Genomic DNA, 17,038 nt, shown 5'->3' with positions numbered 1-17,038 from the left:
GGCGTACGATTGGTCGAGCTCGAGGTCACTCTGTCGCTAATGAGCGGATAATGAGATGCTAATGAGCGGAACGTTGAAGGTTTTTGGGATACCGCGGGCGGGATTTTAGCCCGCCGAAACGTAAATACGCTTAAAACCGTCTCGGAAGCGTAAGCTTTCTTTGGAGGTAACGCGCGCGTAGGTACGCCCTGTAACTTTCGAGCGCATAGCCCGACAGACGCACAGGCGATGACAGACAGAATGACAGAATGACAGACAGACAGACAGACAGACAGATCGACCGATTTATATATATAGATAGATATAAGATAAGATAGAAGATAGATAGACTAGCTGGAGTGCCCGGCGGTGCCGAGGCTTTTTCGAGGACATGTTGTTGGAAGAGAGAAAGAGCGCGACTGGGGGGGGGAAAGAGAGCGAGCGACTGTGGGGGGGGGGGAAGAGAGCGAGCGACTGTGGGGGGGGAAGAGAGCGAGCGACTGTGGGGGGGGAAGAGAGCGAGCGACTGTGGGGGGGAAGAGAGCGAGCGACTGTGGGGGGGAAGAGAGCGAGGGAGAGAGGGGGGGAAGAGAGCGAGGGAGAGAGGGGGGAAGAGAGCGAGGGAGAGAAGGGGGAAGAGAGCGAGGGAGAGAGGGGGGAGCGAGGGAGAGAGGGGGGCGAGGGAGAGAGGGGGGAGCGAGGAGAGAGGGGGGGCGAGGGAGAGAGGGGGGCGAGAGAGGGAGGGGCGAGGGAGAGAGGGGGCGAGGAGAGGGGGGGGGCGAGGGGGAGAGGGGGGGCGAGGGGGGAGGAGAGGGGGGCGCGGGAGAGGGGAGGGCGAGGGGAGGAGGGGGGCGAGGGAGAGGGGGGGCAAGGGAGAGGGGGGGGCAGAGGAGAGGGGGGCGAGGGAGGGGGGGCGAGAGGAGAGGGGAGGTGGCGATGGAGAAGGGGGGCGAGGGAGGGGGGGCAAGGGAGAGGGGGGCGAGGGAGAGGGGGGGCAAGGGAGAGGGGGGAGGCGAGGGAGAGGGGGAGAGGGAGAGGGGGGGTGAGGGAGAGGGGGGGGCGAGGGGGGGGGCGAGGGAGGGAGGGGGGAGCGCGGGGAGGGGGGGGAGAGAGAAAGAGAGAGAGAGAGAGAGAGAGAGAGAGAGTGGGGGGGGAGAGAGTGAGAAGGGGGGGAGAGAGTGAGAAGGAGGGGGGGAGGAAGAGGAGGGAGAGTGGGAGGAGGGGAGGAGTGTTTTGAGGGGGTCAGCGAAAGAGCAAAAAATTTTTTTTCTAAAACGGGTGTTAAGAAGATGGGAGGCCATCTTGAAAGTTTTTTAATGTTTTAAAAAGCTGCCACGGAGAAGGAACGCGTAGTCTGTGAAACCAACAGAAATGTTTTTTTTTAAAGCTGCCATGGAGAAGGAAACCAACAGAAATGTTTTTTTTTTTAAAAGCTGCCACGGAGAAGGAACGCGCAGTGTGAAACGAACAGAAATTTTTTTATTTTTAAAAAAAAGCTGCGACGGAGAAGGAACGCGCAGTCTGTGAAACCAACAGAATTTTTTTTTTTTTATTAACGGGTGTTAAGAAGATGGGAGGCCATCTTGAAAGTTTTAAAATGTTTTTTAAAAGCTGCCACGGAGAAGGAACGCGCAGTCTGTGAAACCAACAGAAATTTTTTTTAAATTTTTTTTTTATAAACGGGTGTTAAGAAGATGGGAGGCCATCTTGAAAGTCTTTTAATGTTTTTAAAAAGCTGCCACGGAGAAGGAACGCGCATTCTTGCTGAAAACACCAAAAGTTATTTTTTTTTAAACGGCTGTTAAGAAGATGGGACACCATCTTCATTGTGTTTTAATGTTTTAGACATTGTGATTTTACGTTTTACAGATTAAAAAAAAAAAATCGCTCCTAACAAAACAACAGAAAATTTCACTCGCTTCTCAATGCTCCAAGTGACTCACGTGTACTCAGGCCAGTGTCCGTCTCTTTGTTGATGAAAGAAGGCTAAGCTAATGTATTTATAGTCTCTGAAGGATTAGGCCCCACCCAGACAATAAACACACAGAAGGTGAGAATAAAGATGGCGGCCACTCACCTCAGTTCAGAACGATAAGGTCCGCCCACACACGCACTGATTGGTCGATCGTCATGTCACCGAAGCATAGGATTGGTCAATCGTCCTGTCACTCGACTCTTGGAGGGCCCGGCTGCACATGCGACGAACCCGCCCCCGCCACGCATTGATTGGTTGACCATCGGGTTGGTCGACCGTACGATTGGTCGACCTCAATGTCACTCTATGGTAATGAGTGGATAATGAGCGGAATGTTGAAGGTTTTTCGGATACCGCGGGCGCAATTTTTGTCCGGCCGAAACGTAAATACGCTTACCATCGTTTTGGAACGGTGAGCTTTCTTTCGACGTAGCGCACGCGTAGGTATGCTCTGTAACTTTCGAGCGCATAGCCGGACAGACGCACACCCGAGGACAGACAGAAGGACAGACAGAAGGACAGACAGACAGATCGATTCCTTTATATATATAGATATTTAGTATTTAGTTGATAAAAGACACAATATACTACCTTAAAAAAGATATACAATTTTATACCAATTCTCTCAAATATACTAACAGAATACATATTTACTTTTACAAGTTATTTAGCTTTACTCACTTAGGAGAATAGTTGCAAACTAAGTAGATGGCTTTTTGCCACACCTGGCCCCAGATGTTCATGTTTGTGCATAAATTAATAGCACAGCCAATTTTGTTACTTGTTGCCCATACTACCTAGAAGAAAGACAATATAAAAAAAAAGTAATAATGCATCCAGCAATACCCTCACATTAACAGAGGTACTGACAAGAAGTATTCATAATCATACCAAGCCAACTATAATAACTGGATCACATGATCTCACAGTTATTGACAATTATTCAGTAAAAACAATAGCCAGAAAGCCTCCAGGCCCAAAGATGGTGTCCAGTACCTGTAAAGAAAAGATACTTACCATTTTCCAGGCTCCATCTCCTTATAGTGTGCCGACTTTGATGATCAATTCTGAGAGCAGCTTAGTGCAGGACCCAAGGCCCACTTCTGGGTGGCCTGCAAAATGGGCTTTGGGTGAGGAAAATGCGGCAGGAGGAATGGCTACACCTTCTCCTGCTTCTTTTGTATCGCTGTGCCTTCTTGGTGTGTAATCACTCTGCCCCCCTCAGGGGATTCTCAGGAACTCTCTGAGCAATGTAAAGGCTTTGCGCCTGGAAGGTGAGTGCTCCTCAGCCACAAAGGAGAGGAAACTGAACCTTTTAAGTTTTAGGAGGCTGTAAAAAAAATTCTATTATAGCCCTTTTGGTGGCTTGCAGGAAACTAAAAGTGAACATTAATTAATTAATAATAACAACAGAAAATGCTGGAAAAACTCAGCAGGCCAGGCAACATCATGGAGGGAAAATAGAGTCAACGTTTCAGGTCGAAACCCTTTGTCAAGACTGAAAAAGCACAGGAAATGAAACAGATTAAAAGGCCAGTTTGGGGGCAGGGAGAGAACAAAAGAGAAGTGAAGAGACATTAAGAGGTATTCAAAACAAGATGAGATGGTGATAGGACTAGTGGAGACAAAAGACGGCTCTAGATTAGGTGTGAAATGTGCTGGCAGAATGGGAGACAGCTGCCATGTGGGAGAGAGGAAAAAAAAGGGGGGAGGGCCAAAACCAAGGTCTGGATAAAAAATATAAGTAAAAATGTAATGGGGGCCAAGGTTATGATCTGAAATTGTTGAACAAAATATTGAGTCCGGAAGGCTGTAAAGTGCCTAATCGGAAGATGAGGTGCTGTTCCTTGAGCTGTTCCGGACTCAATACCGGACTCCCCCCCCCCCCCGCCCACTGACTCCCACAGCTACCTGGACTACACTTCCTCCTACCCCGCCTCCTGTAAGGACTCTATTCCATTCTCCCAGTTTCTCCATCTCCACCGCATCTGCTCCGATGATGCCACCTTCCACACCAGTGCTTCCGACATGTCTTCCTTTTTCCTCAACCGAGGATTCCCCTCTACCGTGGTTGACACGGCCCTCGACCGTGTCCATTCTATCTCCTGCGCTTCTGCCCTCACCCCTGCCCCTCCCTCCCGGAACCACGATAGGGTTCCCCTTGTCCTCTCCTTTCACCCCACCAGCCTCCACATTCAACGGATCATCCTCCGCCATTTCCGCCACCTCCAAAGAGATCCCACCACCAAACGCATCTTCCCCTCACCTCCCCTTTCAGCATTCCGTAGGGACCGCTCCCTCCGTGACACCCTAGTCCACTCCTCTATCACCCCCAGCACTACTTCCCCTTTGCCCGGCACCTTCCCGTGCAAACGCCTTTATACCTCCCCCCTTCCCACTGTCCAGGGCCCCAAACACCCCTTCCAGGTGAAACAGCGATTTACTTGTACTTCTTGCAATCTAGTATACTGTATTCACTGCTCACGATGTGGTCTCCTCTACATTGGGGAGACCAAACACAGATTGGGTGACCGCTTTGCGGAACACCTCCGTTCAGTCCATAAGGATGACCCCGAGCTTCCGGTCGCCTGTCATTTTAATTCACCACCCCATTCCCACTCAGACCTCACTGTACTCGGGCTCTTGCATTGTTCCACGGAAGCTCAGTGTAAGCTCGAGGAACAGCTGCTCATCTTCCGATTAGGCACTTTACAGCCTTCCGGACTCAATATCGAGTTCAACAATTTCTGATCATAACCTCGGCCCCCATTAGATTTTTACTTATTTTTTATCCACACCTTTGTTTTGGCCCTTTCCCCCCCCCCTTTTTTGTTCTCTCCCACATGGCAGCTGTCTCCCATTCTGCCAGCGCATTTCACACCTAATCTAAAGCTGTCTTTTGTCTCCACTAGTCCTATCACCATCTCGTCTCCTTTTGAATACCTCTTAATGTCTCTTCACTTCTCCATTGTTCTCTCCCAGCCTGGCCTTTTAATCTATTTCATTTCCTGTGCTTTTTCAGTCTTGACAAAGGGTTTTGACCTGAAACGTTGACTCTATTTTCTCTCCACGGATGTTGCCTGGCCTGCTGAGTTTTTCCAGCATTTTCTGTTGTTATTTCGGATTTCCAGCATCTGCAGTATTTTGCTATCGTACTTTCATTACATGGGCTGGATTTTGAATTATGTCTTAGAGGTGAATGAGGCAGCATGTTAAAATACTGAGCCACCCAGTCTCAAGCATTTCTTTTTACAATTAAAACTACTTACCATTGAAAACATTTACAAAAAATAGCAACCACATTAAAGATTTTATGTAAACTCAAGCATACCTGAGTATAATGGGTGCATACTGGACCAACACATCTAAAGGGACACCAAGGGTTACATTCTTGAGGATAAGGATACATGTAATCTCTAACTTCATCATACCATGCTTGAACATGAAAGGTAGGAGGCCGGTATCTGTGGATTTAACATTTAAAAAAAGTGATCTTTGAAGACAAAAACTAACATAACTCAAACAATCTAATTTATCTCAGTCAGGTATTGCATACAATACCTGCCCCAGTGTGCACCCAGATTCTGCCCTATAGAAGGTAGCAGGTAAGCAGGTCCATGTTCCCATCGGCAGTCTGCAGCCCAAGCTTCTGAAGACCTTTCCAGTTCAATATCCCACGTCTGCATAGAAAGAAGTTTAAAAAAATAGTTTGGAGACACTGCTCGATGATACTGATGTTTCTAGCAGAATTACTTAAACTAAAAATGTAACATTACTAATCAATCAAAAATGCTAAACATAAAATAATCAGTTGTTTCCTGAGCAGACCAGCAGAGCATAAGAGAGCTCTGTGCATGCTTATTTATACATATGCACAGAACTTGGCTCCCAGATCATACATTTTTAATGCTTCAAGAGTACGGACAGAATCACATTGGGACCTAACTCCGCAGTTACAGTGCCACTTTTACATTACTGCTGAAAATTGCTTCACAGTATGCAAAAGTGGCAGCATTGCATCACCCTTAGATATCAGATATGCACTAACAACCATGGAGGTTCTCATTGCCATGACACAGTGAGGCCATTGTTTAAAGGGATATGTGATATTATTATTTTTACCCCCTTATTGTACTAAATAGGTGGATGAATAAAACAATACATTATAAAGTGATCTTCAGTATTAACTCATGTGCTTCTAAGCAGCCACTGGGGCAGCGACATGAATGGGAAAGTAGGGGAGGCAGAAAGAATGATAACGAAGAAAAGCAGCAAAACAAAAGCCATTGAGAACAGGAACATTAGTGCAGAAAAATTGGGTGTGGGAAATAAAAACATAAATTAGAAGCAGCAAAGGCTAACGGGAAATAGTTAGTAAATATAAAGCGCAGAAGTGAGTTCAGGGAGTCGTAACCAAGAAAATACAGCAGGAAATTGGGAACTGAGAGACAGAACATGACTGCAGGAGATTAGGAACCAGAAACACATGAAGGCCAAGAGCAGAAAGCAAAGCATGAGCTGGCATAGTAGACTCATTCACAGTCACAGCAAGACAAACATGTAGGCAAGGGCCTGGGACTGAGACAAAGCAGGCTAGAGTCTTGGACTGTACTGAGAAGTGAGTTGAGGCCAGAAGTGCAACAGAGAGTGAATGAAAACACTAAAGAAGCAGAGGTTGAGAAGTTGAACTGGACAGGGGCACAACGTGATAGAGGGGTTAAAATATGTCTTGGGCGATAACGCAAAATGGGCATTAGTGAATTGGCAGCCCGTTTACACTGCCCAATATTCTTTTTCAAGAAGTAAATGGAAAAGAGTATCGGGTATAGTGTAAAATGGGCTGCCGATTCCTATCGCCAATTTTGCGCTACCACCAAAGATGAATTTCAACCCCAGAGTAACAGAAAAGAGCTCTGGGAGCAAGAAAGAAAGAGTGCCTGTGGGTGCAGACCTGGACATGTGGCAGAGATCACCGGTTGCCAGGAATCCTGATCCGGCTGATTCAAAGGTGCAAGGAAGTGCTCTGATCCGAGCACTCTAGTCTAGCAGAGAAAATAAAGTACCTGCAGAGAGACAGCCCAAAGAACAGCCTGTAGAGGGATAGAGATCTGAGAGCAGCTCAAAGAAAGCGACAGGCAGAGAGATACTGAACCACAGTAAAACCAAGGAAGTGAGCCTGAAAATCCATGTTAGACTTCTCCAAGTTCAAGGAAAATGTTGATAACCAAACTCCATGTATTCAGACAATAGGAGCAGTCTATGTAATTGAGACCTGCAAGAACAAAAGTGGGTTAGTCCAGGCCTACAATTAAGATACAAGAAGGTGCTCAACTGTGTCTAACTTTGTAAAGTGAAATATTTTTTAATTTTCTATGACGTAAACTATGCTTTCGTATGTTGAAACCTCAACCTGTAACTGTAATGTGGTGTAAAGTAATCCCGCTTTTGGACCACCTAGTAATAAAGTTATTTTTTCTTTAGAATCATCACCACATAGTTCTTGATCAGCAATGATTTCTGTGGGACTTCTCCCGCTTGTCCACCATGACTTTTGCAGAAGAGCTACGTAAACCCTGGAAAAATGACGTAAACACCATTTACACCATTTTTCCAGGGTTTCTGCAGCTCAGTATCAGCTGTGACTCAGTGGGTAGCACACTCGCCTCTGAGTCAGAAGGTTATGGGTTCTAAGTCCCACTCCAGGGACTTGAGCATATAAATCTAGGCTGACACTCCAATGCAGTACTAAGGGAGTGCTGCACTGTTGGAGGTGCCGTCTTTCGGATGAGACGCTAAACCGAGGCCCCATCTGCTCTCTCAGGTGGACGTAAAAGATCCCATGGCACTATTTCGAAGAAGAGCAGTGGAGTTATCCCCAGTGTACTGGCCAATATTTATCCCTCAATCAACATAACAAAAACAGATTGGCCCAGAAATTCGGGTCGGGGGCATCCCGCGGGTGCAAGCCTCCGACCTTAACTTACCTAGCGCGCCGGCCGTTGAGCTGTGGGCCCGCGTGGGATTCCGATCCTGGGCCTCCTCCAACTGCCGGCGCGCAGTGCTTGTGTATCCCAGGGGCGCAGTTAGTTCGATGCGTCCCCTGGGATCACGTGGGCCATGGAGAGGCAATGGTAGCAGGGAATGCTTCATTCATAAAATTGACAGGAAGAGCTGTCAAAACTATAAATACTATAAGCCCCAAAACATCACTAAAACTTCTAATACATTTTTAAAAAATCACATTTTTAAAATAACTATAAATTACATAAAATAACTATTTTAAACAATAATTTAAATTTTTGAAAAAATTAATTACATTTTCTAATGGGGCTAAAAATAAACTTACCTTTCTTTAAAGTATTTATAAAAATAATAAACCTGTGGAAAAAATGTTTTACTTTTAATTAATTCACCACTTACCTTGTTAAAAGCAAGCCTTGCACCTGCTTTTTACATGTGTAACTCTTGGAGACTTACTCTCCCGGAGAAACCTGCAAAAAAAACGTAAGTTCCATGCGCACGCCTCTCTGGCACACGCGTTCGACTTCTGAACCGCTTTCTTTAAGGGAACGGAAGTTCCGGTTTCCCGCGCATGCGCAGTGCATGCACAAAACCGGCACTTCCATTGGGCCTACGGGTGAGTACCCCGTGCATACTCACCCGTGGAGACCCGAATTTCTGGGCCATTATCTGGTCATTATCACATTGCTGTTTGTGGGAGCTTGCTGTGCACAAATTGGCTGCCGCTTTTCCCACATTATAACAGTGACTACATTCCATAAAGTACTTCATTGGCTGTAAAGCGCTTTGAGACGTCCGGTGGTCGTGAAAGGCGCTATATAAATGTAAGTCTTTTTTTACCACATTTTCCTTCTCCTTTATTGTCCAGTGGGCCAACCCTTGCATGGTCCAACTCCTAACTATCTGAAGGCAGCCAACACATCTACAGCAATGGCTTCACTTTCAGATCCACATTGTCACTTCCAGAGTATCACAAGGGTCTATCCTTGGAACCCTCCTCCACATGCTGCTGCCAAGTGACATTTTCCACAGGCAGGGAATCAACTTCCATAAGACACCCAGCTGTTCCTCTTCACCTTTTCTCTCTACCCACAACCACCTCCATGCTGTCAGACTGTCTGGCTAAATTCAAGTCATGCAACAGCTACAACTTCCTCCAATGTAATACTGGGAAGATAAAGCCAATGTTTTTGGCCCCTACAGTAAACTCATCTTCAAATCCCTCCCCACTATACTCTGCCCTCTCTCTACAACCTCAGCCAGCCTTATATTCCCCGCCACTAACCACCGTCCCCCCACCCCGCATCTTTTGGTCCTCTGGCTCTGGCTTTTTGTGCGTCCCCCTTCCCTTCACCCCGCCACTGGTGCAGTGCATTCAGCCAATTTAGCCCCACTCTCTGGAACTCCCTCCCCAAACTACTCCACTTCTCCCTTCCTTTAACAGCAATCTTTACAAAACCCATCTTTTCGGCTAACAATCCGGTCACTCCCCGCCGCCACCCCTCCCCACCCCCTCCAAGTAGTCTCAGTGTTCATTTCCCTATCTGTTTCTAGTTGTGAAGTGCCTTAGAGCTTTTTTTCTGTTAAAGGCACTACATAAATGCAAATTGCTGTTATAGGTAGATTACAAAAAATTTGATTTTTTTTTTCACGCTTGCATAAACCTGTGATTTAATTTTTTTCTGCAGGACATCTAAATTCCTCGTACTCATCTTCTTTTGCAATTTATATTTGTGTTTATATTTTATAATAAAAGCAAATTGTTTTCTCATCATTTTATCTTTACAGCATCAGATGTTCACTGTGATGTCACACACGAACTGTTTTTGATTTCCAGCAATCCAGTGTCAGCTGTGTATTCACCTCCCTTTTCACAGAAAGGAAACTTGTGTTATTAAGATTCATATATCCTCAATTTCTATTTTCTCACCCTGTATTTTCAGTTCTAGACTTTGGGTTCTCACATTTCTTTTTGTTTCTCCCTTCCCTAGGTTTCTTCTGTAGAGAGCACATTCTGTCCAAAGAGAACAGATTTTTACTTGGATTGAAGTCTACCAAAAAAGGACAGATTTGTCGTACCAAACGGCTGCTTCCTGCTCCTGAACATTCTAATGCTCTCATGAGGAAATAAACAAAGACGAACATGACTTTTCCTTCCTCTCCCTATGCCTCTTTTATCTGTAAAGTCGATGCTATAATAATGCTCTGTGTCCATGTACCTAATGCTGGCCATCTATTTTAACAGCTGTGATAACAACACAGTCCCAATCTTATTATTTCATTACCTATACTGATGAGTTCAATCTAACAACTATCAGAAAAATGTTACTGTTAATTTAATATGCATGTATTTTACAAATTGTAACCAATAGTTGTAATTTAAACATAAAGGAAATGTTATGCAACTTATAAGTGCCCTTATCAAGTAGGAGAGAAACAAACTGGTATCTGTTTCTAGACTCAACAAAATTGCTGTAGTCCAAATTACGGAACGAAGAAACCTTCTTTTGTGATCTGAGCCTGTTTCCTATCCAAGACTGCTCATTCATGATCACACATCATTTGCATTTCAATCATTCAACAGTTTTCTGCCTCAAGGGATTTAGCTGTTTATTTCCCCTCCATGGAGGCACTCGGCTCTACTTACTTTTCCCAGACCAAGCCACCAGCGAGGTCAATCTACTGTTTGTGCCACACTTTCAGCTCCTGGAAACATTATCTGTGTCTTCTTATGGTAACTAAGCTTTCATAGACTTAGACTAGCATGTGCACACATGAGCAAATGTTTCTCTAAACAAAAGTTTCAAGTAACTTATGTGTATTAATGAGAATATTTGCACACAAACCAAATTATTCCATATACATTTAAATAACTAATTTATACAGAATGACCTCCTATGTATTAACAGCATTTTCTGCTTTTATTTCATATTTTCAGTATTCATGGTTTTATTTTTATTTTTGGGATAACCAACTGAAGAACTAGTGAACTATGTTGCCATGCTTTGATCAAAAAAGAGTATTTGTCCATCTGCATCTAGTTTCATGTTGTAACTTCCAGTCATGGAGTATATTTTCCTCTTGTAAACAATGACATTTTAGTAAAAGTGTCCTTTAACTTTCCACACAGAAGAAAAAATACTCTCCTATTCTTTCAAATGGGTTAATTGACACAGTAATAAATGTGTTTTATGGAAAAGTATTTCACATCCATTATGGTGTGTAGTGAGAGGATCATTTTGGTGTAAAGATTACTGTTGGTGAACAGTACAGGGACCTTTGCTCTTCAGCTGGCTTTGATGCATCCGAGCTACGAGTGCTTAAAGCTGGCAAAATTAGGGAAAAAATGTTTTACTCCCCAGCACTGGCTGTTTTCACCTTGATGAGCACAGAAATTACCCCTCCCAATAAACAAAGCACGTCACTCCACTTGCTCTGTAAAACTAAAGTCACTTAAGTCCTGCTTATGTTTTAGTTGGAAATTTTGGATGTGTTGTGGATTTATAGCTGATCCAAAGTAAAATTGCTATTGCTGCACAGTTATTTATAATAATCCTAGTTTAGATTACAATACTCTCTCTTTCGTTTCAGACTGTTAAAGTTGATTGCAAGTTAATGTTATTCAACCGGCCAGCAACAAAAATGGCCGCCCCGCACCCCGCCTTTAAATAGCGCCTCCCCGGCTGCAAATAGGCCCCCCTGACCGCGTCAGACATAGCGTCCAGCGGTAAGTCAAGGGGCGCTCCCGAAGATTGCGGCCGGGGCGCGACCTGTTTTATTAAAACACTTTGGGGAAAAAATTGGGTTGCTTTGCATCTCCCGTTAGCACCCTAAGAGGGCGCTAACGGGGCGCAAAGCAACTAGTGTCCAGGCGCGGCGCCGCCCACGCCTCCTGTGAAATTCAGCGGGAGGGTAGCGGCAGCGCTAACCGGTAGCGCCCCGCGGCGTCCCGGCCGCGATCTACGGGAGCGCCCCTTGACTTACCGCGGGGTCAGGGGGGCCTACCTGCGGCCAGGGAGGTGCTATTTAAAGGCGAGGTGCAGGGCGGCCATTTTTGTTGCTGGCCGCCTGCCAGCACCTGCCTGCACTCCCGTCCCCGGCCTCCTGACCCGGCTTTGCTCCAAGAGCCTGGCACTTCACTCAAGAGAAGTGCCGGACTCTTTTGCCGGCACTCCCAATCCCAGGGGGCCCAGCTGGGCTCCGGGTCACGCTGCACAAGACCCCTCTCCTTTAAGAAGGGGAGGAAGGCCTGCAATACTGCGGCGTGATGTGCATGGCGCTGCAGCACGTCGCGCTGCGATATCGACTTGCAGCGCCCCGCTTCCCTCTTGGAGCGCAACCACTCAATTTCTGGAGCGGGGTGCGCTAATTTTTCCGGGGCGCTGCTCAATTTTTAGCCCTTTCTGCCCTAGGAATCAATACAGGTGTCACTTGATACTAGACAGTCCAAAAACTTGGATGGCACAGTGGTTGATGTAAACATCTACAAGAGACCGCATTCACGTCAAATCAACTTGATTCAAATTAAATTTGATTTCACCGTGTAAATTGGCTTTCAACTCAAACAAGGAAGGCCAACAAGGTGCAACTGGTTCACTGTTTTGTCAGCTTGGAACAAATCTTATAATGTAGTTGAATTTTAACTGCAGTAGTATTAACTTGCAGTGCTTTTCTTTAGATGGCATAAGATACAAATCTGAAAAAAGCTGCTTTTTGCAAGTTAAGAAGATCAAGTGCGGTTTTTTTCACAAGTTACAAAGCGAATTAAAATGCAGGGGATTAAAATGACTGCAATGGTGTATACATACAACTTTCACCTTTTCACCTGTGCACTTCTTGATGAAAATTACATCCACTCGGACTGCAGTCAATATTACACACGAGTAAAACACAGTACACATATACAGTCTATCACTGCAGGTAAGGTTAACTTGATATCATGTTGGAAAAATGTGATGCATAACTATTCAATGAAATAATGTAGATATAAAGGATGTTTAATTGAAATCCTAATTATAACCATATTCCTTAGAAATAGTGAAACTTTAGTGACAACATTGGGACTCCAAGCAAATTAAACTCTAAAATGCCCAGGCACTATAGAAAATAAACTATTGATTGGTTAAATAATACAAAAAGTGTATCTTACAAGAAAAAAAATCATTCAACAAAAACTGAGGTTTGGCACAACACAGGTTGGTCTCTGTAGGAGTCCAGTATAGAACCCACTTTGTTCTCTGCACTCTTGGTGGTGCTGTGGCAATGTAAGTCTTCCAGACAACAGAGAGTTTCCTTTCAGAAATATAATTGATTTAAAACTTAAAGTGAAGCCCCTTTTTTTGGAAGATATAATAATCAATATTCACAGTTGACCTTTCTCACATAATGCATGCTGCAAAACATGCTGCCACCTTAGGGGTGGAACTGGTCTTTGGTGGCTGTGCTAAACAGGCTATGCTAATGACAGGCCTAATGTATGCTTAAGGGCCCCACCCTAAAATTGGTCAGAAAAGGTCTTCTGGTTTTTCTGCGGCCTAACCAGCGATCCTTGAAGGGACTGCTGAAGGCCACCAACAATAAGGTACATTTTTCTCTTGTTAACTTACTTTAATGGGGAGCCTGGAGGAGTAGGAGTGCTGCTTCTGCTCCCACAGCACTACTGCGGGCCGCTGCCAATCCGCGCTTGCCTGCCCCTCCGGTTCGACTCCCCCGTCTCCCAGGACCTATCTGAGGACCGCTGTTGGAATCAGAGCTGGCACAAATTTGTCTAGAGGAAACTGGCAAGCAAACTCAGGAGAACCGACAGTCGCCCGCAGCTCACCGGAATTATTCAGATAAGGCGTGAGGGCCAATTTCAAATGAAAGTCAGGCCTCCGGCTTTAGGTGTGCACTGCAAATGCATTGACCATTTCAGGCCCAAAAATTAGCCTAAACAAGTTTCTCCCCCACTCTCAGGGGGCGATTTTGCCAGCCCCGATGAGGCGGGTTTGGAGGCAGAACTGCCGGGAAAAAGGCAGAGTCTGGGGACGGGTACCCAACCTGCCTCCGTGCCATCTTCCCAGAAGGCAGATAGCCGACCCACGCCGGGCCCCGTCTCCTGGAGGCAGGAAGGGGATTACAGCCATTTAACTGCCTGTTAACACGTAGTTAACAGGCAGTTAAGAGGATTATCCCCATTTTTCCACCAGAGGTGCGGGCTTCCTCACGTCAGGAAACCCCGCCAGGGTCACTGAGGCGAGCAGTGGGTCTGCGGGGGTCTGCGGGGTACAAAAGTGCGCTGTAGAGGTGATTGATGGGTGCAAGTTTAGAGAGAGGTATGTGAGGTGAGTGAAAAGGGATAGAAAATGTTTTATTTACCTTTGTTTCTTCCTGCAGGTTTCAACAGTTAGGGAACCGGAGACTCCCGCACCTCACTGGCAGAGATGACAGATGGCTGCTGCATTCTCCGATGCAACAGCCATCTACTTTCTGCTCAGCAAATAGGTTTGATGAGTCTTGAATACAAGGACTCATCAAACAACAGAGAATGTCAGTGTTTGATAGCTTCACAGAGCTGTCAAACGATAACAATTCATCTGTCAAAAATTTTTGACAGATGAAACATCATACACTGACATTCTCTGTAACCGGCTTCCCGTTAATTGGCCTGCGAAGCCCGCTGGGCGGGCTTAACAAGATTAATCAAGGGAAAATAGCATGGATTGGTCACAAGTCGATCGAGGCGGGACTAAAACCCGACAAGCAGCAGTCCTGCCTCCAACGCGACCCCATTGGCCAAATCATCCCCTCACTTTCATCATTGATATGTGCAGGCATTTCTGTGCCCTGCACCATGCATACTGTATGCCCTAAACCTAACACACAAAATTCGGAGGTCTAGCGCAACTGTTAAGGCCAGTTTTGCTGAAAAAATAGCGGTTGCCCGCTTCCAGTGCAGAACGCGGTGGCCGCCATTTTAGGGGAGGTCTGTAGCGCTGCCATTGCCTGCGCTCACCGCCCACATATAAATATGCAGATTGTGATGTCAATCAGCGTGCAACGTCTAAATTGATGCACGACTGTGATTTTGGACGCTGTCGCTCTGGATACCGCCCTCTCAAAACCTCGCACAGAAGAATGTTAGTGCAGCAGTACTACAGAGACGCTGCCAGCGCTTCTTAAAGGGACACACACATCTTTCACATAACTTTAGATTTTAGCTTTTGGAGTGTGTGATGAAATATTCCATTCACCACTGCCTGTGACTGAGATCGGTTTCAGTGTCATTTCCCTTCCCCCAGACCTCATTGTATTGTGTACTGGAATGTGCTGTATTGTATACTGGAATGTGCTGGAATGTGCTGTGTGTAGGGCTCCGCCCATACCTGGCCCCGTTTGTAAGCTAGCTTCAGTCTGGCCTCAGTCTCCAGAAGGAAGACATCTCTCTCTCTTACGTGTTACTTTCTAAGTTAATAAAAGCCTTGTTTTTGTTCTGCTAGCTTCGAGTCTCGGAATTATTGAGGCACATCAATTTTATTAACTTATTTTTCAACACTATGGATCAACTCCTGAAACCCGAACGTTTGGATTTGGATCAACATGCTCCGGACGCATCAGCACGCTTCGGACACTGGTTTGAGTGTATGGAATTCTTCCTGGACAATTCCGCAGCCGTCAAAGACGCTACGGACGCCTACTCTTCAGCCCGCGCCGTCCACGCCGCCACGTGTGCACCGAGGGTGCCGCCATCTTGGAAGGCATCTTCCCCGCCCGACAGCCCGACACCGGCTGGGCCCCGCTCTCCCCCCAGAAGCCCTACGACAGCCGCGACGCATCAGGGACCCAACTGCTACTTCTGCGGGCAGCCAAAGCACACCAGAAACCTGTGCCCGGCGAAAGGCACCACCTGCTTTAAGTGCAGTAAGAAGGGGCACTTCAGGAAGGTGTGCAGAGGGAACCCCGCCGGAAAACCAACCGCCGGAAAACCCGCCACCGCCGCGTGTGCGCCGTGGGAGCGGCCATCTTGGACGCCATCTTGCCCGACCTCGTGGGGTCCGCCATCTTGTGAGCAGACAGCGTGGACGCCATCTTGTATCGATCAGGGCCCTACAGTGGCATCGGTCACAGTGGACCAGACCAGGCCGCACCCGCTATCCAGATCAATGGTGGACATCGAGGTAAACGGGTGCCGGGTTAAATGCTTAATTGACAGTGGAAGCACGGAGAGCTTTATCCACCCAGAACTGGCACAACAACTCTCCCTAAAGGTGGTCCCTACTCAGGGTACCATCTCTATGGCTGATAAAACCCAGACATCGACCATTCTGGGTTACTGCACGGTACAATTGTGCGTTAACGGAACTGTATATGATAATTTTAAAGAATTAATCATGAAGAACCTATGTGCGAGCGTGATCTTGGGCCTGGATTTCCAGTGCAACCACCAAAGCATCACGCTCAAGTACGGTGGGTCCCAGCCGCCCCTCACAGTGTGCGGTCTGGCTACCCTGAAGGTAAAGCCGCCTTCGCTATTCGCGAACCTTACCCCTAACTGCCAGCCAATAGCGACCAAAAGCAGGAGGTACAGCTGGGAGGACAGGCGGTTTATCGCGACCGAGGTAGACAGGCTCCTGAAAGAGCGCATTATTGAATGCAGCAACAGCCCGTGGCGCGCCCAAGTGGTAGTGGTAAGGGGTAGCGAGAAGAAACGGATGGTGATCGACTATAGTCAAACGATCAACAGGTACACCCTACTAGACGCCTACCCGCTACCCCGCATATCAGAAATGGTGAACCAAATCGCCCAATACCGGGTGTTCTCCACCATCGACCTCAAGTCAGCGTACCACCAGCTCCCTATCAGACCAGAGGACCGCCCGTACACCGCCTTCGAGGCGAACGAACGCCTCTACCAATTCCTCAGAGTCCCCTTTGGGGTGACGAATGGGGTCTCGGTCTTCCAGAGGGAGATGGACCGCATGGTCGATGACCACCACTTGCAGGCAACCTTCCCCTACCTCGACAACGTCACCATCTGCGGTCACAACCAGCAGGATCACGACTCAAACCTCGAGAGGTTCCTGA

At 46.7% G+C, this 17,038-nt stretch overlaps 1 protein-coding gene across 2 annotated transcripts in view; it reads right to left on the bottom strand.

Moving 5' to 3' along the window:
* The window catches only part of LOC147114993 (cysteine-rich secretory protein LCCL domain-containing 1-like), a 114,872-nt gene that overhangs the window by 80,110 nt on the left and 17,724 nt on the right, over positions 1 to 17,038 (bottom strand). For both annotated transcript variants that reach the window (XM_085993187.1, XM_085993188.1), the window contains 3 exons: positions 5,516 to 5,634; positions 5,286 to 5,418; positions 2,636 to 2,751 (listed from right to left, as the gene is read on the bottom strand). In XM_085993187.1, coding sequence (XP_085849313.1) covers positions 2,636 to 2,751; positions 5,286 to 5,418; positions 5,516 to 5,634 — 368 coding nt within the window. The remainder of the gene's footprint in view (positions 1 to 2,635; positions 2,752 to 5,285; positions 5,419 to 5,515; positions 5,635 to 17,038) is intronic.

This window comes from Somniosus microcephalus, chromosome 7 (assembly GCF_052327205.1).
Source record: "Somniosus microcephalus isolate GS21.2 chromosome 7, FLI_Smic_1.0, whole genome shotgun sequence".
NCBI lineage: Eukaryota > Metazoa > Chordata > Chondrichthyes > Squaliformes > Somniosidae > Somniosus > Somniosus microcephalus.
The sequence above is the reverse complement of the archived record's forward strand: the minus strand, read 5'-3'. Positions and strand labels throughout refer to the sequence as shown.